Raw genomic sequence first — 26,384 nt, forward strand, 5'->3', positions numbered from 1 at the left:
TTTACCTGTTCCAAAGCTTTCCAAATATCAGCGTCAGTATATTTGTCGAATGGATCCAAATTATATCGCAGACTTGCTGAAAACAGCACTGGTTCTTGAGGAATAATGGAAATCTTTGCTCGAAGTTCCTACAAAAGCAATATTTACTTGTATAAACAAAAAAAAACAGTTTTTTTTAATAGTATAGGTAGATGGACGAGCATATAGAACATGGTAAGTGGTCACCAACCAAGAAATGTTAACCATCAACCTCGGGAACTAAAGGGTTATGTCCCTTGTGCCTGTAATTACACTAGCTCACTTACCCTTCAAACCGGAACACAATACCAAGTACTGCTATTTTGCGGTAGAATATCTGATAAATGGGTGGTACCTACCCAGACGAGCCTGCACAAAGCCTTACCACCAGTTAAATCTCAAAATATTTTCAACTAAAACGATTTTCGATTTTAGTTAAATAAAAATGTAGCGACAGTCAATATGAATTTCAATGGTTTATCTTGCATTTGACCGCGAGCCCAAAATAAAATAGTATGTTACCTTTATGGCTTAATGCGTACAAATCCGATAATACTATATTGTAACTGTTATTAATATTATTATAATAATAAATATTGTGCAATTATATTCAAAAGTATATAACAATCGTTATTATAAAATAAACAATGGAATAATTAATTTTATTGATAATTATCAATTCGCGAATCTCAATTAGTGACCAAGTACTACAAGCTACTTTAGATTAGTAATGAATACATTAATTTCATATAATTTAATCATAGAGTGAACCTTATAATTATTTCAATTGCGTATATATGAGTATTCTATTTAAAACAAGACTCAAAATTGTTTATAGTAAGTTTACCTTGAGAGCTATTTCGCCGGTGTCGATATCGTCGATGTAAACATGCCCGTCTATCGGCGCTAAACGGAAGAGAGCTGATATTAATGACGATTTTCCCGCGCCAGTTCGACCGACGACACCCACCTGATAAATAATTATAATTTCGTAACAAGAAATGTAATATATAATTGAAATATTTACTAGTTTTCGCCAGCGTGTTTTTTTTATAAGTGTTAGGTATAAAAAAGTAGCCTTTTCTGGGGTTCAAAATTTCATCAGTGGTTCAGTGGTTTAGTCGCGAAAGCTAGAGTTACTTTTGTATTTATAATATTACTATAGATTTTCTAAATAACTACCTCATTTTAAGGTAATATGACTATTTATGAGTTACCAAAACCAAAACTTTTTATTTTATTTTATACTTACCGCTGTTACCGATAATTTAAATATTTTATGTGTATCAAATAGAATAGGCACTGTGTACGTTAAAATGGGAGATATTAAAGGATTTTCATCACAAGCCGAATTCCAGGCTGGCGAAGACGCGTACTAAATATATAAGTTTTTAGAGTACATTCAGACAGTCATTGATTTTTATAAGCATGAAGATTTAAGAGTTAATGGTTTTATCAAGCACTATGTGTGACTTTGAAGGCTATATAATCTTTGAATTAATTAAATATAAGAAGACACATAATTTTTTACAACGCGACAATATGGGCTTTACTTCGCTTTATCTATAACCTTTTACGTCATAAAAGTATACTCGTATACTTGTGTGTATACAATGCTTTGGCTCACTCCTTCGAATGTCAATTAACCGATGTTAGAAAGAGATATCGTTTCGTAGCTATTAACTTGCTATACATTTTTATTAATAAGGCCGTTAGTCTAATATAAACTTAAGTAGGATTTTTATTATTGTCATTTATAAGTCCAATATATAATAATAATATATTTAAATATTAAAACTTAAATTTATGGTAAGTAAGTAGGTTACATAAAATTCAGATAAATATCTTATGTAAATAAGATTAAAGCTGATCTGAAACCAAGCAAGATTCATTGTAATTTCTATAATAAATAACAATAAGTAAAAAATTTTTAAAAATGAAAATTGCAAGTCATGCTCAGCGAAAACCTTGAACAATATTTCGCTAGTTTCGAATATGTCGATAAACGATGATTCATGAAATAATAAAATATCGATAACGCATAATACTCTATTCTGGAATATATAAACGGATCGTTAGTCTAATGTGTCCTGCGTTTAATCCTAGGGGCCGACGTTTGATTTTTCTGTAAACAATATTTCAGTAAGAGCCCGGAGGTTGAAAGTTTTAACACTTTCGAGTCTATGAACGTAAAGCCGTTGCTCATCGTCCGTCGGAACTCACCGGTCATGTCGGATTACTATCCCATCAAATTATGAGATAGAGAGATAAGGAGTGCACAGTGTATTTAAACATATTAATTAAAAATAAAATTTTAAACATATTATGCAAAGCAATATCTCCTGTGTAGGTCTCTATTGGGAACAGTTGCTGTCACCGCAATCGATCATCATAATAGTTTTTCCACCAGCTTGACATACGTATTTGACAAATAAATGAATTAATTGCTTGGATATTTGCTCACCTTCCATCCACTTTCAATAACTATATTCAAATTCTTAAGTACTGGTTCCGCTTCCTTGTCGTATCTAAGATAGAGGTCTTTGAACACGAGACGAGCGCGTTGAGGCCACTCCTTCGGCGGCGAAGGACCATCTGTTTGCTCTTGAGGCAGCTTCGTAAACTGTAAGACTCGCTCCACACTCGTCATCTGAGATATCACTTCAGTGGTCTGTTTTATGCCATACTGCACCATGTTTACCAATATGAGTCCTTGGCTGATAGCGAGGCCTACGTTACCGGATTTGGTCGAACCTAAAAAGATAATATTTATGCAACTGACAGTTACTGACTTTTAATACTATAAATCGAGTAACTTCCGTCTGCGTATGTTATGTAACCTTGTTCTTGTTGGGTGAGTCTAAAAAAGTAAGCAATAGCCCTCAAATGTTTAACTGCTCGCAAAAGCTTCTTCTTCTTATCAGTGGAGGCGATTGACTTTATTACACCATGCTACTCCAGTGCGTGTTAGTAATTATACATTTTGCAGAATTTTATTTGACATATGCATTTTTTTTAATGTTTTTCATATCGCCAAATATAAATATGAGGAGCCTAAGCGGTGCCCGGATTTGAACCAGCGATCTTCGTTTAAGATTTTACTTGTGGTAGAGCTTTGTGAAAGCTCGTCTGGGTTGGTACCACCCACTCATCAAATATTCTACCGCAAAACAGCAGTACTTGGTACTGTTGCGTCCCAGTTTGAAGGGTGAGTGAGCCAGTGTAATTACAGACACAAGGGACATAACATCTTAGTTCTCAAGGTTGGTGGCGCATTGGTGATGTAAGCGATGGTTAACATTTCTTACAATGCCAATGTGCATGGGCGTTGGTGACCACTTACCATCAGGTGGCCCATGTAATTTAATCTATTCATTTTATTTAATTCGTTTTAGTACCTATATACTGAACCATTTCGTCTTTGTTTCAAATATTAATATCAATAAAATCCACGTTTTTAAACGAATTAAATAATAAACAAGGGACTAATTTCTTTTCAAAAATGGTCCATGGTTCCTTTCTTACAGCTTAATGATCGAAATGATAAAAGAATGATTTTGCTTACCGTCATCTAGTAATAAGAACGTGTAGGCGACTATCACAACATACATTGCCGAGATAAGACTCAACCATATCGAGAACGCTGTGTTAGTTATGAGGGTTAAGTACCTGGAATGACAATATTTTTATTTAATTTTATACGCAAAAAAACTATGCATAAAAAATTACTTACCTACTTTTATTATTTTGCGTAATAAAACTTAAATTAAAAATAAATCCCGACTCAAAAAAAAAAACAAAAAAAAAGGCTGAATAGGTAAAAAGTAAAAATCATAAAATAAAACTAAAAAGTAATAAATAATATGAATATTTTAAATGTATTAATAATCAAAAATTAATAGTAAGATTTATAAAAACATCTCGACAATATTATATTAGAATTTATAATACAAGATAATAAGATTATTAAAATTAAAATTTTGTCGTGTCGGGGGACCACACAACTTTGAAATATCTTGATTCCAGTTTTGTCGGCAGGACTCACCAGGCAGCGGTGTGTACATCCTGCTTGTCGTCGAACTGCGCGCGTAGCAGGTCCTGCGCCCCGCACGCGCGCACCGTGCCCAGCCCCGCCATGGTGGCCGACACGTGCGAGAACACCGGACTGCGCGACACGCCCTCGATCCTGAACAACATAAGTTCTCGTGCATATCGATCGCCAACAAGCTCAGCGGTTCTCTGCTTGCAAATTTTTAACTGAGGCAATCTACTAATTATAATTACTTTTATTGCAATTTAGTCCAATATTATTGTTAAAAAATGTTTAAGACTTTACTGAGAGTAGTTAACTTGTTTTAGTAAGGTTCAGTAATTTTCCATGTGAATATATTTCTATGTGTATATATTTCAAATTGATTTTGATGGGCTAATTTAACCGATAGAGTATAATAATGAAACTAAAAAGTTATCCAAAAATTAGTCTAAATCGTTCCTGTATCCAGTAAACAAGGTTATCTTGCTGCGAGCATGTTCAAGCCATTATCATGAATGTATATACATACTCAAAACCTCAATTCAAGCTTGGTTTTAATGAAGAAACTCAATATTGACTTGAGGCTTAATTATAAGTACAATGCAATGTTTTAAAATAAAATAAATTGTTCAAATATTATAAGTGTGCCGCTTTGAGTGAGACTTCCTAAACAATGGTGCATAGTCTGAATTGTGTTTGTAAATAAATATTAATAGTATATCAGTGTGTAAAATTCTACAGATAACAAAATATTATTTACGTTAACACAATTTTTCCGATTAAAGTATAAAATTTGATTACAGTAATATAAAATGTTTTTGTTTCAAACAGTTTCAATGCAAAAATAAATAACGTTTTTGGAAATAAGTAAATAAGTTATATCTGATTAAGTATCAACTATGGTAACACATATTAAAAAATTGTAATTAAAAAAAAGTATTATTCGAATAATAATAAAAGTAATTCACAAATTACACCTTTACAAACAATTAAAATTAACAATAGTTGCCTGTTAATGTCTCCTCCTCTCCTTTTGAGGAAACAATTTGGACCTTATTCTACCATCTTTGCGTAAAGCGAGTTGGTAGTGCCTAGGTTCAAACTCGCTATCTATCCTCGGTTAATATTTAAACTACCTACCTACTACTAACTATTCGTCAGATCGAACAGGATATTACGCCTTGCAATTAAATGTGCAATATTATTAGACAAAATATTTCTATGGAAGCGAATAATCCCTAAAAAATAGAGCAATTAAAGTGTTTGCATAGTGTGGTGTTTCATATTTGCAATACAAATAAACTTTTCGATTTCAATGAACTTATAAAAAGATAACTCAATACGCGACAAAACAGCTGAACAAACAAAGATACAAAAAGATAATTTTCCGCTATTAATAAGCTCGTGTTTACAAAAATCAGTTTCAAGTTTTAAATCAGAAAATAATTTTTACATACCTTTTAATGGCTTGTGCTGTGGTCAGGTAAATTATAGTCCACAGATACATGATTATGCCACAGAAGAGTGTCGTGAGCAGCATATAAGGATTAACAATGGCAACCATCACTAGTATACCGAACATCACCATGAACACCTATGTAATAAACAGACATAAATCTAATATATTATATAGATAAAGTCGAAACATTATTTAAAATAATAATGACAGGCTCCTCAATAGCTCAAGAGGATGTATGTATATATAATTACTTGTCATATATATTCTGACAGATTTTGATAACAGTGACCATTCCCAAGAGAGATTAGCCATCTGGGATGTCCCATTATAGTAAACAAGTATGTGCGCAAACACAAAACACTTCTCTATTCCCTCACTCTCATAATCCGACCGGACTAGAATTAAATCAGGCGCAAGGTCAACCGCTTTACGTGTTTTCCGAGAAACAGGAATATTATAATTACCAACTTTCAGTCTCCGGATTGCTACTGAAATTTCTTGGCAGAAGTACCTAATAACATTTTTAATGGCAATACCTGGGATTTGAACCCAAGAAGTGGGGCCCAGCTGTCTCATAAATTAGCCAATGTGTCTTGTATTGAGTAGGTTTCCCTCGAAAGGCAAATAATAATTAATTAAGTAAATATACCTGTATACTATCTAAGTACATTTTAGGTAGCATCTCATCAACTACTCCCATATCCTTAGAGAACCGATTAAGAATACGTCCTGAAGGATTGGTGTCGAAGAAGCGCATCGTCGCCGATAAGATGTTACTGAACATCTGATTGTGAAGTTTAATTGAACTGCGCATGCATACCCAGAGGAACAGCAAAGATCTAAAATACATAAAGGGCAATCTTAAGTATTGATTTTTTATTAAAGTATATTTTGCGGATACACGATGAAGACATTAATACAATTTTTGAACAAATCATAGTTTGATTGACTTTTCTAATTTTTAATAAAACTTGGCATGACATTATATAGTGGTTCTCAATACATGGGACTCTGGCTCATCATCACTTCTAGTAGTTCTCGATAAATTATGTACACAATTATTAAAAAAAAAATTGAAAACGTCCATCACTGGAGTGGGTAAGAATCACAGATAAGCCGGATTCTCCCTCAAGTTTCCAGGTACCCATTAAAGGATTTTCCATGCTTAATAAAAAAAAAGAGCAGCTGTCCTGCGCTCGCGATACGGTTTAATTTTTCTGCTTTTCGAAAATGGACGTTGAGTAATTTCCTTTTCCTTATTCCATGCTTGGATTCTAAGAGGTATAAAGCTGATTATGTTATAGTAAGTGTACCGTGCAATAAAATATCAAAGTTTAATGTCTCTCCACTAAAACGATTGGGAACCACCAGTTTATACCCAAGGGAGTCAAGTAAAGCATAATTCTAAAAAATATAAATCATTCAACAGACGACTTATCTCTTCAAATGATTTTTTTTAATAGTATAGGTAGGACGAGCATGTAAGCCACCTTATGGTAAGTGGTCACCAACGCCCATAAACATTGTAAGAAATCTTAATCATCGCTTACATCGCCAACCTTGGGAACTAACATAACATCGTCCCTTGTGCCTGAAATACTGGCTCACTCACACTTGAAATCGGAACACAACAATAACAAGTACTGCGGTTATACGGTAGAATATCTGATAAATGGGTGGTACTACCCAGATGAGCTTGCACAAAGCCCTACCCACCAGTATTATCTTATTAGTCTTATGTTTTCAAAAGGAGTCAAGGTCAGATAACAAACGAACATTCTGTCCATTCGTAACGAGACATATCTGATAGTTCTTTTCATGTTAAAACTGATAGCTGATTAGATAGATGTTGGATAGTTCAAGTACAAGAGTTATTTCAAATAAGGGCAACACATAATAAGGTTAAGGTCATTTTTTACATTTTATTTATATATACGTCATTTGCATATATGTCCCGTGAAACATCCGTGTTACGGTAACATCAAATAAAAACAAACGATTTTTAAAAGTGTAAATAATACGTTTAATATCCATTTTTGAGCAATTTGTTCTAAAGTCCTTGACGTTTTAACTCGAGATATGCTTGCACAAAAAATCTACTGACAGCAGCTGAGATTAGTGTCTTTTTTTCATTTGACAAGGATGTATAGGAGATAGATACATATAACTGTCTCTTTTTAACATCGATACTAAACAAAGCTAAACTAAAACAATTCGTCCCGTGCCGGCTGTTTATTTTTCGGCGCCGTATGTAAACGGCATTACATCATGATCTATGGTAAAATTTTATTTATATCTCTTAGTCACACATTTTCTTATTATTCTATAAGATTAAAAAAACAAGTTAGGTTCCAAATGTAAAATTAAAAAGAAAATAGTGCTTTACCTTCCAGTCGTCAGAATGATGCATCCCAAAATAGCGATCGCCCAAATATAAATATAGAATGAGTGATCAAAGGGTTCCTCGTTTAATGCAATATTTTGTATAGTTATTGCCGTTTTCATCATAGTACCGATAACTGTAAGGTTCGGATTCATTGTGCTCGTGGACACCAAGTTATCCAGAGGTGAAGTAACATTTGTTTCGAGAATATCGTCGTAACTTAATGAACTATTGCTCGTGGAGTTCGAATCTCCGCTAGCAATGTCTTCCATGAGATCATATTTTGCGCGTCTCAATTCAACATCATTCATCCTAAAATTATATAATAATGAATACTCTACTAATCTCTTTTAATATTATAGAAAAATTGTTTGCTATTTTTTTTTCTCAAAAGCGAGTTAGATAGGTAGGTAGTGCGCCTTAAGAGATAACTATAAAAATGATTATCAACGTCCACTGTCATATATTATATACGCCACACACCATAGAATTTACGATGTTATGTCATTTATGCATAGTATAAGGGCACACACAAACCAAAGGCCAGCAATGCAATATACTTGTTTGTGCAATAGAATAACAGAGTGAATGTTTAGTCTTTATTGAGCAGTCGAATTTATTATAAATAAATGTGGTGGACATTGTACGTGAAGTATTTTCTGATAACATTATTCGTGGGAACATTGTTATCAATATATAGTTAATCAATATATTTTTTAAATATCTGTGACTCTATTTTGGCCTCGCATCATATATAAACATATAAAAACATAGCTTATGGATAGGAGAAATTGATAGGGATAATTTTAACCCTAGGAAAGTTGCAAAAAATATGTAGGTCGAATCGTAATTAGATGATTGATGAATAAAAACGTACCAATGTGTGAGCCAAAGATCGCCAGCTGAAGTGATAATTTGGGCTAGAAGAATTGATATGATTGTAGAAATTAGCAGGGACCAGTTGCCGCCCGCTCGGAAGTACTTCGTGTATACCGATCCTGATACTCGACCTACGAACAAACATTAGTGAAATATTAATAAGCTATTTAGGTGCATACATTTCAAAGGAATTTGGGTATTGACTGTTAAAAATCTGTGTTTAATTATATAATACGAACATTGCCTTCGTTAGCCGTATAATTTTTCAAGCTTAATATATAAATAAGCAAAATGTAACACATTTAATTGTCCAGTAGAAGTACATAAAATAATTAAAGTCAATTATAATCACCGTCTCAACGCTGTGCCACGCAATTTGATCCTTCGAGTAGATAATATGAAATAAACAGCATGGAGACCCGGTATTTTATTTACGTGATTCGATCACGCGGGTAACATATGGGATGACAAATAGCTGCTATTAGTGCAAATGGTCATATTAAATTGTCTACTGTACAGACGACCACAAGATATGATAGTTTCCAGTGATTAATATATCTTCACATTTTCGCGTCTATCTTTTGAATATGCTACTGAATTATTAATTAATGTAAATTATCAAATACATAGTTGGAAAAATGCCTCATTTTGCCTTGGTGGTAGGGCTTTGTGTAAGCCCCTCTAAGTAGGTACCACCCACTGATCACTTATTTTACCGCTAGACTACAAAGTATTTTTGTGTTCCGATTGGAAAGGTGAGTGAACAAGTGTAAAAACAGTCACAAAGGACATCATTTCTACTAAGAAATGATTTCCACCAACCATAGGAACTATCCTATGGTTGGTGGCAGATTGGCGATGTATGTAACGGCTATTTTTTCTAACAGCGTCTTTTATAGACTGTGGTGACCATTTAAAAGTAATGGTCCATTTGTCAGTCTGCTTATTATAAATAAAATTAAAAAATATACTTTTTGGACTAACGGAAATATGAACTATTAAAAAAAACATAATAACGTACCCAATTAAAGTTTTAAGCTAATAAGCGGTTGCTTTGTAATTCTTATCGCATAATATGTTATTACACACAAGATATATCAATTTAAATCTAAGTATATCTAGTACTGTTTACACGTCTTAATAAATTACTATTGACATAAACGAAGTAAACTGTGTCATTTGGTAAAATTAGTTATATAAAACAATCATACATATAGAAAATACTCATTGAGTTCATTGTAAAACAGACGGAAAATTAAGATATATGAATAGACAGCATTGTTTGCATCTTTGAAAACGACACGACCCTAACCTAACAAAAGCAAAAGATGTAGTCTAGTCTTCCTTTTATCACAATAACTAAAATCTTTAAAATCTACCATTTTAACGTCCATAATGCCTGTTTGAATTATAGTTATAAAATATTTAAAATATTTTGTGTAAAAAATATTGATTGTTGTTTTGAAAACTTACAAATGGCTATATTTCCTTAAAAAGAGGCAATTATTTCGAAATCAGATACATTCTTCATTTTTTTTTTTATATTGGTAAGATTATAAACCAGAAATATAATTTAACATCGACATAGATCTACGATTACGGTCATAGAATAACATTATAAAAAATTGACATCGATATATGCAAACATTTGATATAACACATTACATAATTCAAATATATTGTACGCGTCGCTTAGGATACTGGTGTTGTCAGCTACCATTTACTGTCTTTGATAAATTAAGGTCGTCATTGATAACACACGTTTTTGTACTTTTATACATTTAGTGATTTCCATGAGCTAAGTAACAGTAAGTTATCTAAGAATATACATAAGTCACGATCGCATCGAGCATAATATATACAAAATACATCGCATATAATATATACATAATACATCACATATTATATATACATAATACCTACACTTTTTTGGCAGTCCACAAATAAGTACTAAACGAATAGCCATCTTTTTTAGGTCTTACTAAGTCTTAATAAACATCAGTAAGTACTTACGTAATAAATATATTATAATATATATAATGAAATAATTTTTACTTCAATTAATACAAATGAGTAAAGTCTTACCTTGTTCTATTAATTCGGCGCTTTCCTGCTGTTCCTCTTCCTCATCCGGCGAGCCTTCCGTTGTCGTGATGAGACTTGTCCGAGACTATAATTGTGAAATAAAAAAATAGACGTTTTACGACCAATTATTAATTTAATACATGAACTAAAAGAAATAAAATGCATAGGGAAAATATGGTGACGTGGGTGAAGTCGCGGGGAGCAATTGTAATAAATAGTTACTGCGGGGAGCGGAGAGGGATTGTAATAAATAATTACTTGGACTGAAATGCTTCGTTGTCGCACTTGTACGCGGCCTTCCTCGAGCGTTGCAGGTTGATCTTCATCTTCAAGCAGTTCTTCGAACAATGGGCTCTTTGACACTTCTTCAAAACTGGCTTGAGTTTCTATTTCACCCTGTTTATTAGGATATACTTATTATCTATTATATGTAGTGTTTCACGAAAGTACATTAAGCTGTAGAACCTGTAGCGGGACTCTCTCCAGTCGTGTCAGACTATTCTATCACACATCGAATTATGACAATATGGGCATAGAGAGTTTACAAATGTTTGCACATGAAATATATTTCACGTTATAATCTAACCGTAACACCTGCTACACGTACGGAGAAAAGTAAGCTAAAAAATAGACCGATAGACGCCGCGCGACAAAATAGCGAGTTGCGCGACATCGGAGCGACATATTGATATTTATGTATTTTTTTATTATTTACATTGTTCACAAATTCTCGTAACGTATGCCAACAATAGTGCGCGTCCTCAGAATGTGAAAAATATAGTAAGAAATAATAAAACATTTTCGAAATTAATTAAAATTAGTATTAGTCCTAATAATTAGTAAGATGTTACTGTATCGTTGCTATTATCTGTAGCGATAGCCTTTGTAATATACAACAAACAAAAAGAAATATTATATTATATTATATGTAAATGATAAACGCTTATGACTCATAATAATTATATCTCAATTTAACCAAATTAAAATAAGCACAACGTAACTAACTTACTTTCAATGTATGTATGTTTTAATTCAAAATAAACAGCACTAAAATTCGACGTTGAAAATTTTTGAACACAATATGGTAGAAGTTTTCCTAATCCCAAACAAATAATACTTACTATATATATTAGAGTATCTAAATATAAGTCGGTAAGGATATAAGTAAGTAAGTATTGACAAGGACTTTGTAACTTTTGCTATATAACACGAAACAATCTGCGTGATCTCGTATAATCATAGCAAATGTTGGTTAGTAATCTCCGTAAACTTAAGCATTTTATCTTTTAGCGATTAAAGATCTTAGTCAGATAAGTTTATCTGATCAAACATTTTAAAGTAATATTTGTATTTATTTAGCTGCTCACTATCTACGTATTTGCGTAGATTACTTTAGATAACTTATGTAATTATTTTTAGATTTCAAATCTCGATTTTTTTATTTTAAATGCGACCAAATTTAAGCTTTAAAACCTTGGAACTCCCATTTGAGGAAAATTATATTTACGTAATAGGTATATTTTATTTACTTCTGGAATGTAGCCATATAGCTGTCTAACGTTAGTACATTAACAACGTTTTTGTATTTTTTTCTTTTATTAGAGAATTAGCAAATGAAAACAATCGGTTTAATAATATAATATTTACTACGGTTTCTAGGTTATCGTGTACCGAGATATTAGTTGATAACATTGTACATCTACAGGAGTGCTAATGCTGAGTGTTCTATTTATGTAAAAACAATGAATATCAACTACTTGTTGGTCTCTATTATGGCATAACAGCCTGATGCGTATAGATTACACAATACTGTCAGAGGTCTCTATATACAATTATATTTTCTGTCACCGAATAATCGTTAAGATTATTTGTTTATAAAAGAAATATATATATACATTTTAAACTGTCGATACAATGTGTCCTATAATTTCATCTTTCATATTCCTATAGTTATAGTTTAGGTTAGGTTAGGTTAGGTAGGTTAGGTTAGTATCTGCGCTGACCGAGCTTCGCTTGGCTCAAATAAATTACATTTATGTGTTTGTTGCGGGTTTTTTAAAGGAAAACACCTAATTAAATGAACTTAAAAACCCAAAACTTTTCTTAATACAATTTTTTTCGTTATATATATTGGTATTAAAAACAACATTTATAATTTTCGACAGCTCATCTTTCGAAATTTATTACAAACTAACGTTCCATAAAATTAACATTTAAAGTTGTAGATATTTATCACACCTACAATTTTTATCAGTAAATAGAAATGCATAATTTTTTATCTCCGACTTCAAGCCGCTAGATTAAGATGAAATCTTAATATACAAATACTAAGCTCTTACTAATAATCCAAACCCGTTAAATAGCCATAGCCATGAGCTACGTACATATTCTTAGAAACAAAACAAATCGCATTCAAGTCCATTGTTCTGGTACGGTCATCATCAGGTTGCTTTCAATATTAACCTGTATTTACACTTTGATATTTAGCCTGAACATCAATCGTTGACGCGTAACCAAACTAAATGCCCAGAAATCCTTTATAGTTTTTAGGACTTTTCCAAAAGTGTATATTATTTATGCTACAGTAACAGCCTGTAAATGTCCCACTGCTAGGCTAAGGCTCCTCTATTTTTTATTTATGCTAACTTTTTACTAATTTTGTCTTTATTCCTTTATTCAATGTTGCGCAATTATACGATAAATCTATTCTCTAACTGTCATAAACTGACAGAATGACAATTCAATGCCATCGGAATGAGATTCCAGGAGGAAAACGGTCAAGTTTTTTTTTTAAATTATTATAATATGTTATTTACTCACATTTCGCAGTATTATAACCTTGTCGGCAGCCTTGAGGTGATGCAACTGGTGGGTAACAAGAATTCTTGTAGAGTGCCGCAGTAGTCCCAAGATGCATTCAGACACTAAGTGTTTGCCTACGTGCGTGTCGACAGCTGATAGCGGATCATCCAGGAGATAAATGTCTGCCTGTTTATGTAGATAAATGATAATCGTGAAAATTTGCAATCTTCGAATGACAAATATTTAAAATTTGAACAAAATAAATTTGATATAATATCTTGGACATAATTTATATTTAGAAAAAAAAGAGATAATTCTATCGTAAAATGTTATGTAATAACGTCAAATTATTAAGCGAAGGCCACGTCTTAATCGTCTATCTCAAATGTCTCTTTGTTGTATCTAATCACTATATTATGTTAAATGACAATATGACAAAATCGAACATCAAACAACACAACAACAATGACAAAGTCATATTTGTCAATAATATTATCTATTGTCATCTATAACATATATATGTATATCATCATTATGATGATATTATATGCATCTTAAGAAAATGTGACTAAACAAACGAAACACTAACCAATATGATTGATGACAAATAAATTTGTAGTCAATCATATTCGTCATTTTAATTGATTTCGACATTTTTTAAAACGGCATGGTTTTTTAAATACTACACCACCCACTCATTACTTTAAGCAGTAATACTTATATAACAGCCTATCAATTCAGTTACAAGTATAAACAAGGAACATAGCTCCCAAGGTTGGTGGCGAATTGGTAATTAGAGGAATTGTCAATATTTTTGGCAGCGCCAATGTCTCAGGGCGGTGGCTAGCACTTACTATCAGGTGGCCTATTTGCCTTTCCGCCTACCAATTATGAATAAACAAAAAAAGCTCAAGCTTAGCGCTCTAGAACTTATTTACGTACGATATGATGATATGGTTTAAATGAGTCAGTTGCGAGATAGGTTTTTTAAGAATATACAAGATGAAATATGAAGTATTTTATCAACTGTGTTGATTGTCTGTTATCTCTAGACAAAAAAAAACGCGTTAAAAATATCTATTATGTCCCTGAGAACAGACATTTCTATGATGTATTGTATCTATTTTCAATTCACGATATATTTTTAGATATATACAAAATGAATGAAGTTTTATTAAAATGAACAGCATTTATTAGATACTTTGAAATAAGTAATTATGTATCAAATGTATACACAACAACGCTAAGGTGAACGCCTTGCCATGCGCACATTCTACCTTTTTTTTATTGGTCTTAGAATAGGCCGACGACGTTACATTTTTAAAATTTAATAAGTTCATCTGTTTAAAGGTAGTTAAACCTATGGAATAAAATATAATGTACTAACATTTCTATAACATGCTCGAGCGAGTCCGATGCGCGCACGCTGTCCTCCGCTAAGACTAATTCCGCGTTCTCCGACCAGCGTCGCGTCACCAGACGGTAATTGTTCGAAATCCCGTATTAAAGCACACGCCGTCACCACCTGTAAATAAACATTGTTATATTTCATGTAATTGTGAACATAGCTATGTAACTTGTAAGCTAAGTTCGACCCAAATACATTTTTTATAATAATATCCTGGGACATTATTTACACACGGCCATCTGATCCCAAATTAAGCAAAGCCGGGTTTCCATAGCACAAGGTGTCGGGATGAAATGACTACATATACTACTTTTCTTTTGTAAATACATACTCATATGAATAATTACACCCAGACTCAGGACAATCAGACATGTTCATGCACACAAACGACGTGGGAATCAAACCGACGACCTTCGGCGTGAAACCACGTCAACTGGCACGCAAAAATTTGAAAATAAAATATCAATTACTTTAATGAATAGCCGTTTGCTGATAGGATTTCTTCTCCGTATCAGATCTTTCTGACTTTTCTTAAATTATACTTTTAGGATAATTTACTTTGCCCATATTGTTTTGAAATTTGTTAAAATTTATTCCGGGTAGAAAATAATTCCCTAGATCTCTGAAAGTTTTTTAAAAGATTTGGAATCGAATTTGATTAATTTTATTTTGTATATAATTATTTTCACATTATATAATTAAATAACGTTTATTTTCCAAATATGTATGTTAAATATTTTTGTTATTTTTTGTATTTTTTATAAAAAGTTTAGGTTCTTAGATTAAGAGTGGAGGTGTGATGTATGTCATTCATGTTGCTATGGATAAGACTCTCTGTCTTATCCATAGCATCACGAATTGTCTTGAATAAACTAGCTAGCAAATGGCCTTGTGTATTTTTTACTTCTTATCACCATAATTCGATTGTCAACATTTTACGAATGAGTAATGAATTAAGTTCTTACACAATAACACTGATGAACCGTTTGAAGAAAGAGCATTTGTCAGATTATATCCTACATATCAGAACCGTTATGTTTCTTGTTATACCGACAAATATATCGGGTTTTGTGATGTAATTTCAAGTCGTAAATCATATCAGACGTCCTAACTGATTGTTATTCTGTTTCTATTTCAGTCTTTTGTCACTAATGACCACGTAATGTTTTCGTTACGCGCTGTAGACACACTGTATTTCTATTGTTAAGATTTTTAAGTGGAAGTTCGTAGCAAATCATTGTAACTAATTTTACGGTATAAAAGCTTGAACTATAAAATATAATTAAATTAGCCCGCAAGTTAAAATTTCCTATTATTTAAATATTATTTAATATTGCAGAGTAAAAAAACAAATATTATGAAAATTAAATATATTTATTGAATTAAAGAAAGAACGAAAAATTTGCCACGAACTAAAAATTAATAATTTAAAATGTTAAGGCTATTAAAAGGTCATTTTTAGTAAATAGCTTTTAATGTGGACAAAATAAAATAAAAATAGCTGATAAATTAAAAATTTAAATCAAAAATATCGTTATCGTCAGCTGTTATTTGCTGCTGAGAATATTTTTTTTCCATTGTTAGTAATTTTATAGTTCGCGAGCGCAAATTTAAACGAAATATTAAGTAAAATGTTCAAAATTTGGAATATATTTGGAAACCCATATTCAGTTCATTGTCATCAACTTAGGCTTCGTAATGATTTAAAAAACATAATAAAAAATGTATACTTTATTCCATAATACAATCTAATGTTGGCTGTTTAATAATACCGATATAACAAACAAACAAACTTTTGCATAAATTAAGATGTGAAACATTTTTAAAGATGAAAGCTTGAACCGAAGTGACGTTAGCCCACGTCACGGCTAATAAGAAGTGCAACTAACGCCAGTCTTTTGTTCAATGTGTATTTAATATTTACAAGACGATGCCTTTGTTTATTATTCAGAACGATGACTGATAATTGACTTCATGTTTTTTATTTATTAGAAAACAGTAGTCAATTTTATGGTAATAGTTTTTAAACGTCGCCCTTTTAAATTTATAATTGTTACTTTATACGTTTTAAATTTATATTTTTAATATTTTGTAAGTTATTTAAAATACTACCAACGTTTATCGATTTAATCAACAATACCTCGTATATTACTATCGCCAAGTTTATATTATACATACATATTCAATCGACCTTGATAAAATGTCAATAAGCATTTGGATATATCAAACGTAGTCAACGTGTTACATAATGTCATACATCTGATGTACTTATAGTATGTTATAACAGAACTTGTATACAGAGCTACTAAAAGTTTTTATTGAAAATATTTTATGGTAGATATATAATTCCACAGATTTACGATAATAATTCAATCATAAAAGTTTAAAATAACTTTACATAAATAGGAGGGAATGTGTTTAATTAAAAAAATATAATAATTTTATTCAAATGAACTAAGTATATAAAATTTTTATATATACTTTTTTTATTGTCATAATATTAACTTTTTTTTTATTTTGGTTCTACCTAGTTTCTTTTGTATAGGTTATATCAGTATATCGTTTTGACTTTAATCATCAAACCGTAACAGCCTGTGAATGTCCCACTGCTGGGCTAAAGGCCTCCTCTCCTCTTTTTGAGGAGAAGGTTTGGAGCTTATTCTACCACGCTGCTCCAATGCGGGTTGGTGGAATACACATGTGGCAGAATTTCAGAGAAATTAGGCACATGCAGGTTTCCTCACGATGTTTTCCTTCACCGTAAAGCACGAGATGGATTATAATCACAAATTAAGTACATGAAAATTTAGCGGTGCTTGCCCGGGTTTGAACCCACGATAATCGGTTAAGATTCACGCGTTCTTACCACTGGGCACATCAAAGTACTTCTTAAAATATGCATTGTTGTATATAACGATAAGTGATATGTTTACACTGAAGAAAATATTCATCATGCATTTAAAACCGTAACTTTGATTTATTTAAGTATCGGTGTGTCTTAAGAAATAAATAAATTAGTCAATAAATATTTTCGAATAATAAATTTAAAGAATTAAATCATCCATATTTATTTCCTCGACTTTACCCGCTCTTCCATCCGGCAAGTGATACCATATTGCCGATGACCGATGGCTCTTGACTCACGATAACGATCCTCATGCTATCTATTAAGTATTTCGTATACATATATGTATATACCTACTACCGCGTACCGATTGTCAATCGTATACTTCACGAATTCATACTAGTGTTTGTTTCCCAAGCCGTAATTAGAAACTCATTACCTTATATTAAAATATTGTACTTACATTTTCATTTAAGTTTTAACAGTACTGTATACGTGAAAATTTAAGGTCCCATGGCGTATTTTATATGGTATCGGATGTGACGTCACTTTTGACTATTGTAAGGTCAAAGACTTTAATATTATAGATGTAACTCCAGTATAATATTAGTGACATAACAGTATTTTAGTATTGTATGGTATAAATTGTTACGTAGGTTTATGGAAATAACCTTAGTTAGTACTTTATATCAATTTTCCATTTGAGCGATAAGTATATATTTAAAATAATATAACAGTATCGTTTGTGAATTTATACTTGTAATTATTTTCACAATTTAATAACCTCAAATCACAATAGTAATCGTTCTAAGCATCAATAACATGTCTTCTAACAGCAAATTAAAAAGTAAAAATGTGTAGTCAAGTACGACGAATATTTCATTTAATATTCGTTTACTTATAAAAGTACATGTATAATGTCAATCAAATATTCAATAATCAAATATTCTTATCAAAAATACGTAACCTAAACTAAGGTCACAGTTTCATGTCCGGGCAAGCTTCACTGAATTATTATGTATTAATTCGCGCTTATACTATATATATTATCGCCGGGAAGTTTGCACGGCTCGCAAAACATCTGCTATTAAAATTACAACAGACTAGTTTCCACACGCGTCTTCACCCGCTTATTAGGAGGTAGGGCAAGGTTAAGTTTAAAATACGAAACAAATCATTACAATAACAATGTTAAATAAGACGGAGTAACTAGTCGTTATACCTTACCTTCTTATATCTCATCCGGTCGTACGGCAATCCGAACAGTATGTTTTGTCTAATGGTAGACACGAAGAGCCACGGTTCTTGGCTCGCGTACGCCAGCCGCGCTCCGCCGAGAGATACGGTGCCATGTGCCGGCTGCAGCTCTCCCAAGATCACTTGTAGAAGGGACGACTGGATAAATAGACAAAAATATAATTATTTAATTATGGTTTTAAGAACATTTTCACTTCTTACAATGTTAAGGTGAGTTATAAAATAATAATTTTTATTTTTTAATGTACGCTTAGTAATAATTTAATTAAGCTCATTATAAAATCCTGTTCCAACAAACCAAATTAGTTTTATTATCAAAAAAAGCTATATGAACGGTAATTTTACATTAATTAGCATACAGTTGATAAAAGTGAATTAATTTTGATCAAAATTTAATTGCCGAGGCGTTGTCACCGTGACGACTGAAACAGCAATATTTTAGGAACTATCATACATAAGAACATGAAATTCTCTTGTGTTGACTTGACACAAGATTTTCAATTCAAACTTTTTCCATTCAAACTTTTTCCCCAAATTAAACCTCAGGGTGACGTCAGGTTAGTCAATATAAATGCAAATATAAATATAATAAAACAAAAATAAATATATAAAAATACAAATAAATAAAATATAAACTGTATTAATTATCTGTCTCTGATTTCAAAATAACTGTCTCTTTTTAAGATAATATGGTTATTTGTGAGCTACCAAAACCAAAGAAACATATTTTTTTAGACAACCACTGCTGCCTAATAATTTAGCTATTTTATAATTAGCATTATGTACGTTAAAATAGCAGATGTTGGAGGATTTACGTCACAAACTGAATCCCACTTATAACCGTAATTATAATAAATACTATAATAAATACTTTCTATGTCTAACTTCAAATATTCTAGGTCTAGATTTAGATGTCGCAACAAAATATTTTAGGAATGGGGCATAAAAAAGAAGGTGTGTAGAGAATTCTTATCGTAATCGTAGTCGGTAAATAACGTTTAAAATTTACGTTTATTTATTGTTATTTACATAACATAACTATGTTGCAATCATTTAAATAGGATATCTTAAATATGTTTATATATGTAACTAATCAAATTAAAAAGTACATTTTTCATATTAAGATAAAAATAATAAAGATGATATCTATGGGAATTTAATAGATGAATATATTCTTACTTTGCCTGATCCAACTAAACCGGCGACACCAACGAACTCGCCGGGCTGTGCTGTTAGCGAAATATTCCTCAGCGTGTGTACGATGGGGTTGAGTTGCCAGCTCGCGTTCACATTCGATATAACTAAGCCCGTAGGTTTCAATTTATTATTCGCGTTCTCTTTTTCTTTATCTATTCCATTGCCTAGAATATTAGCAACTATTCCGTTCGTTTTGGGTTCATCCGTTTCCAATTCTTCAAGAGTTAAAAATTCCTAAAATGTTTATTATTTAATTATTTACTATACTACAACATCATGATTAGTATTACATTTATAGATCACGTTCTAATTAACTGTTAATTATAAAGCTGTTAAGGCTAACTTAATAAACTTAAGCGATGGAGAAAAATTAAAGTCGTATTAATATACCTCAAGTCGTCTTATGGACACTTTAGATTCAGCTAGGAATGCCAGTGCCATAGGGAAAAATATGTTACAAGCCAGTTGTAACAAATTATAGTATTGAACTAGGGAAAACGTGATGCCAGCACGTATTTCACCCCCTGCAACCACAAAGGCAACAACTGCTGCGAACAGAATGAACCGCTCCGTGAACACGCTGAGGGCTGTCGAAAAGCCCTTGATATAAGACGTCCTTAATATGAATTTTACTTCGTATCTGAAATATAAAAATCGTTTTAAGCACTTCTCGTTTATATTATTTTCAATATATTTACTTGAATTTGAAATAATTAGAGGTCGATGTTCGTCTATAATTGACTGCCGCGTTGGTCTAGTAGCTAGGTGTAAGGCAGCAGATCCGGAGGTCCTGGGTTCAAATCCTAGGAAGGGGCCAATAAAAAAATTATTGAGTTTTTCTGTCTAAAATTTTCAATAGTAGTCCGGAGTCTGGAAGTTGTAAGTGTGTACACCCCCGCACCTCGGAAAGCACGTTAAACGTTGTCTTGCGCCTGAACGTGGTCGTGTCGGATTGCCGTCCGATGGGACTATGAGAGTTAGGGAATAGAGTGCACCTGTGTTTACGCACACTCTTGTGCACTATAATATGTCCTGTGCGGTTGGCCAATCTCTCTTGAAATCTGTCTTGCCGTCTAGGCAGAAATCGATCTGGAGGACTATTATTATTATTTCGTTTATTTTATTATTTCGTTTCGAATATTTTTTAGTTTTTTTTATTGATACTACAGCTCGAAAAAAAAATCGGCTGTAAAACATAAAAGAATAAGGTACTGCAAAGGTAGATATCAACAAACGATTTTAAAAACGAGGAAGTTATAATTAAACAAATGCAAATATTCAAACAACACGTAATAACGCAAAATGTATACCCAACGTTTTAAACACCGTATAATTATACAAAATGATGTTGTTACTGATAATACTTAGTAATTTATATTTAACGTAATTTATTTAATAAAAGTATCAGAATTTTTACTTACTTGCGCAATTTATCTACAAGTTTCTCGAATGGTTTTTCCCATGCGTACATTTTTATCACTTGCACCCCATTTACAAGTTCACTCATGACTTTAACCCTTTCGTCCGTACGTTTCGCTATCTTCCCTCTTAAAACACCTTGGCGACTAGATAAATATGCTACAGAACAAACACCATAAGATCTTATTATCGGATAAAGCTATTTATATAATGTAATTTCCATAAGTATGATTATTGAATAATTTATAAGATGTTCAGGACTAATATTAAACAAAGGAGTTATTGAATAGAGCCATTATATCAAAAATATAAGGCCCAATTACAGCAATGAATGTGGCAGTGAAATTGAATTTATTAAACAAGTTATAGTAATTGTCGTACATATAAAATATAAATATATCTTGTTATATATCGCACGCTTTACTTGAACTGCAAAAGTAATTTTTAACGGTTTTTTCTTAATAATTTTGTCTTTATCTGTGGTGGTAATGGTATCATGCGTAGGCTGTGTTATGTTGTGTGAATTAAATCAATTTGACCTTATGAAATACCTTGAACAACTACAGTTTGCAGGAATATGACCGCCAGCGCAGCCAATGTAGCAAAGCCGATATGCTGCCAGACCAGGTAAGAAACAACTGGTACTACTATTGGCATAACCCAAAGGTAGTTCAAAAATAAAGCGGCTATATCGAAACGGTTAACATCGTTCGACATTAAATTTATTACTTGTCCCGGCTCCGTTTTGCTTAAGCCGATCCGGTTTAGCTTCAATATCTAAAAGCGGTAAAAAAACACATATTTAATACAAACTGTTGTACCATTCAGAGTTTTGCAGCAGATTTAAAAATAATATCAAGACCTTTTAAAAATGCAATATTTAAATGGTTAGTAATATTTGCATTCATTAGCATTAGGAAATATAAAAACTTGTTATTATTAATGTACAGGCAAAGCGAAATAATTTGGAATAATTTATAACAAAAATAATTAAGTTATTTGTAAAGATGTGATATACTAACCTTTCTATATAACATTGAACAAGCAGCTATTCTCACTCGCATCCCGATACAGCCTTGAGCTAAAGTTAGGTGGTTCAGCATCAAAGCGGTAATTATCGTCAAAAAATTCATTGCGAAATTATAAATATGTGCATTCCTATATGCCTCTGGTGTTTTATCTCCAGAAAAGTATTCTATAAATAAAGCTAGACAATAAGGTACCATCGGCCTGAAAAGAAAGTTTCGATTTGTATAAAATTATAAAACATTTAATGATTAAAAAGTGTTTAATCATTTTCAGCTTTATAATAACCTTTACAGAGTTGTAGTTAACCTTTTTAAAAAACGAATAATCAATAATAATATTGAGTCATTAACATAAATAGCCATTTAGTGCAGCAGTTTAAGTGCGAACTACGATTACAAAACTAACAATCCTAGCGAGGATTGTAAACAAACAAACGGCATGGAAAGCATAAAATATTATTTTCTAAGTTGTTATGATTTGTTTGCAAATTTATACAAAGAGATTTTTAAGCTGAACAGTAATATAGACGTAGAAGAACTCACCATAAAATGATAAAAAGCAGACCTACGAATAATCCACACATCATGTATTCCGCCCAGAAGCAACTTATAATTGCTCTGGTAAGAGAAGGTTTGCTTTTTTTCGTGTGATGTTTTTCCATTTCTTTGTTCCATGCTTCCTCGAGCCGATCGCCTAACCGGCCGGAGTAATCCCCTCTACGAGCTTGCCATAGATCATCTAATGTCAATCCACATTTGTAACCCCTTTTGAAAAGTCGAAAGCTCCACCTGTGATAAGAATACATTAAAAATAAGATCTATAGCCGAATTCCAATAGCAGGTGCAGTTTAGATAAGGAGGAGGAGTTTAAATAAACAACTTTGTCCTTGAATTGACATGACATCATTGGTCGAGATCTAAAAGAATTATATGGTTTTCATTAAGGATTCGTTTGAAAACGGCGCCGGCGTTTCGAATGTGGGCGTAGCTGCTATCGGAATTTTGGAAGTAAAATTATAGTGTATATGAGTAGTTAGCATAATACAGCAGAGCTATTAGCTAATCGCATGGCATATGTAAATCTAGTTAGTTTTGCTTTACTCCTTCTGTAAATTTTCATTGTAATATAGGTAGTATGTATAAAACTACATATAAGTATATATATATATATATATATATATATATATATATATATATATATATATTGTAAAGGGGTTGTAAGAGGAGGGGAACACGGGAATATATATATTCCCGTGTTCCCCTCCTCTTACAACCTCTCTTACAACCCGGGTTCCTTCAAACGAGGCGTGAAGAGGCATCCTTCCTATAACGACTTGACGTAATTTTAAATTTCATAAAAGAGGTAAGCGGACGTAAAAATGGGCCACCTGATGGTAAGTGGTAACCACCACCATAAACATTGGCGCCGTAAAAAATATTATTCATTCCTTATATCGCCTTGTGCCTGTAAGTACACAGGCTCACTCACCTATCATACCGGAACACAACACTATTAAGCATTTCTGTTAGGCGGTAGCATATCTGATGAGTGAGTAGATACATTAATTAGACTATCCTGGGGCCTCCATCATCCGTGTACATCAAGATAACACCATGATTATGGGAAAGTATAGCAACAAATAAGTTATTTAGATAATATCAAGTAATCGGCAACCGTAAAAGGAAACAAAATTTTAAATATGCTTAAAGAATCTTTAAACTCATACGAATTACTTTCTAATTTAACTAATTAGCAACCATGAATATTTAAGGATATAAGAATAAAGTCTTGGACACTGGCTATTTGATGTGACAAGGACGGATATACAAATCGACCGCGACCGCGAAGGCGCTAAGTGTTTATGATAAAATTTATATTGTTAGCGATGGCCGATCCCGCTTCATTTTACTGCTACAACATTAAAATGCATGCATTGTTCGGCACATACATAACTCTACCGTGTGTTTCTTATTTATGACAAATATTCATATGAACAACTTTTGTCTTGATTTATCAACCTAGTTTATGGTTGCTTATTTTTAACTAAAAATACTAATTAGTACTTTCCAAATAGTCTTTAAAATAGGAAATTTGGAAGGCCCATAGCGTTCATTAATTCATAATAACGCGTGTATACAAAAAATAAATAAGGTATAGAGTCGAATAATTGAAAAATAATAATATTGAAAAACAATAAACCCAAACACATAAGAATCTGACGATCTGACGAAAATCTGATGCGTGCTCTTTAGGATATTCCAAGCGTGCAGCTTTACAGTTTACTTAGACAAGTATGATTAATTAAGTCCATTTTTAAACGATAGTCAGCCATATTTAAAAACTAAACAAGCTGAATCTGATCGGATCAGAACTTTATTGATCTTAATAATCTTGGAATGGACCAAGTTTATCGTTAAGTTTGCCGATATTCCGCGTCCTAAAAGCTTTTGAGGTGATAAAACCTAGCAAAATTATTAGAAAGCGAACCGAAGCATTTTGTATATGTACAACACAATAAATATATATATTAATAATTGTAGGTTAGCAAACACATCCCGCATTTATACAATGATGAAGAACGAATAAAAAAGAAGTATTTTGACGTCTTAATAAGGATTTAGACCAGTAGACTATATATAATCGACTATATCTGTATTTATTTATATACACAGTAAAACTATCTATGTAAGTTCTTCAACGAATACAAAACCGAAAGCCAACCATAGCCCAACCATACGATTTAATACTTGATCGAAAGGCTGGTGAAAGCTGCGTACTACATTTATTAAAGTACAGGTTCTACTGAAATTAGAGGAGCAAACGGGTTGAAAAAACGTAACGTTATCAACAAATACTAAAAATGCCGATTCTAATAACGTCTTAGCAGATAAGTCTGCTTGTTTGCAGCTGTATGACAGATACTATATGAAACCTTTGGAACGGTTCCTATTATAAATTAGCATGAGCTCTGAATTATTAGCTTATTCTATTATTATTAGCTGTGTATGGATACCAAGTACGGGTACCTAATTACAATTACATAGAATTTTAAAAAATAAGCAGTACGGTACTCTCATGGTGTGTTTGGGTTTACGTTATATTCATATTCGTGTTGGTAACCTCTGACGCGGCTACAAATACTGACTCGAAACAGAAAACAAGGCGCGAACATGCAGGAAATGCGTGAACACCCGCGAATATTATCGACATTCGCATTTGCACCGTTTTACCAGTTTCCATAGCACGTGTGAATTTGGTGCCAACATTAATAATAACAAATACCAAAACATAATTTCTTCACCCAATTGTATTAAAAGTGTGTTGAGAAATTAAGTGAGGTACCTAATGTAATTTTTTTATTTTTTCAGTTGAAACACTTGGACCTTTGAGTAACGGTGCAAAAACTTTTTTTTAAAGTATAACACCTCATATTATTGCCTCTACTGGTTGGGCTGGTTCATTTTTCGCCCAGAGGATCGGAATTGCGATACAATGGACAAAGGCCACTAGTCTTCTTGCCATGATTTGTACAGTAATTATTTTTAATTTTGAATTGTATCTATATATATA

At 32.2% G+C, this 26,384-nt stretch overlaps 1 protein-coding gene across 1 annotated transcript in view; it reads right to left on the bottom strand.

The window, feature by feature from the left end:
• Positions 1-26,384, bottom strand: part of LOC126779847 (ATP-binding cassette sub-family C member 4-like) — a 36,954-nt gene that overhangs the window by 4,633 nt on the left and 5,937 nt on the right. Inside the window, exons 2-21 of the mRNA XM_050503970.1 lie at positions 23,357-23,602; positions 22,808-23,015; positions 22,337-22,562; positions 21,788-21,944; positions 20,757-21,006; positions 20,349-20,600; positions 19,140-19,307; positions 15,047-15,184; positions 13,678-13,845; positions 11,116-11,253; positions 10,858-10,942; positions 8,771-8,903; positions 7,897-8,205; positions 6,160-6,349; positions 5,509-5,645; positions 4,064-4,204; positions 3,584-3,687; positions 2,483-2,772; positions 866-988; positions 6-128 (exon numbers count right to left, since the gene is read on the bottom strand). Coding sequence (XP_050359927.1) covers positions 6-128; positions 866-988; positions 2,483-2,772; positions 3,584-3,687; positions 4,064-4,204; positions 5,509-5,645; positions 6,160-6,349; positions 7,897-8,205; positions 8,771-8,903; positions 10,858-10,942; positions 11,116-11,253; positions 13,678-13,845; positions 15,047-15,184; positions 19,140-19,307; positions 20,349-20,600; positions 20,757-21,006; positions 21,788-21,944; positions 22,337-22,562; positions 22,808-23,015; positions 23,357-23,602 — 3,586 coding nt within the window. The remainder of the gene's footprint in view (positions 1-5; positions 129-865; positions 989-2,482; positions 2,773-3,583; positions 3,688-4,063; positions 4,205-5,508; positions 5,646-6,159; positions 6,350-7,896; positions 8,206-8,770; positions 8,904-10,857; positions 10,943-11,115; positions 11,254-13,677; positions 13,846-15,046; positions 15,185-19,139; positions 19,308-20,348; positions 20,601-20,756; positions 21,007-21,787; positions 21,945-22,336; positions 22,563-22,807; positions 23,016-23,356; positions 23,603-26,384) is intronic.

Source organism: Nymphalis io, chromosome 2 (assembly GCF_905147045.1).
Source record: "Nymphalis io chromosome 2, ilAglIoxx1.1, whole genome shotgun sequence".
NCBI classification, from domain to species: Eukaryota; Metazoa; Arthropoda; class Insecta; order Lepidoptera; family Nymphalidae; genus Nymphalis; species Nymphalis io.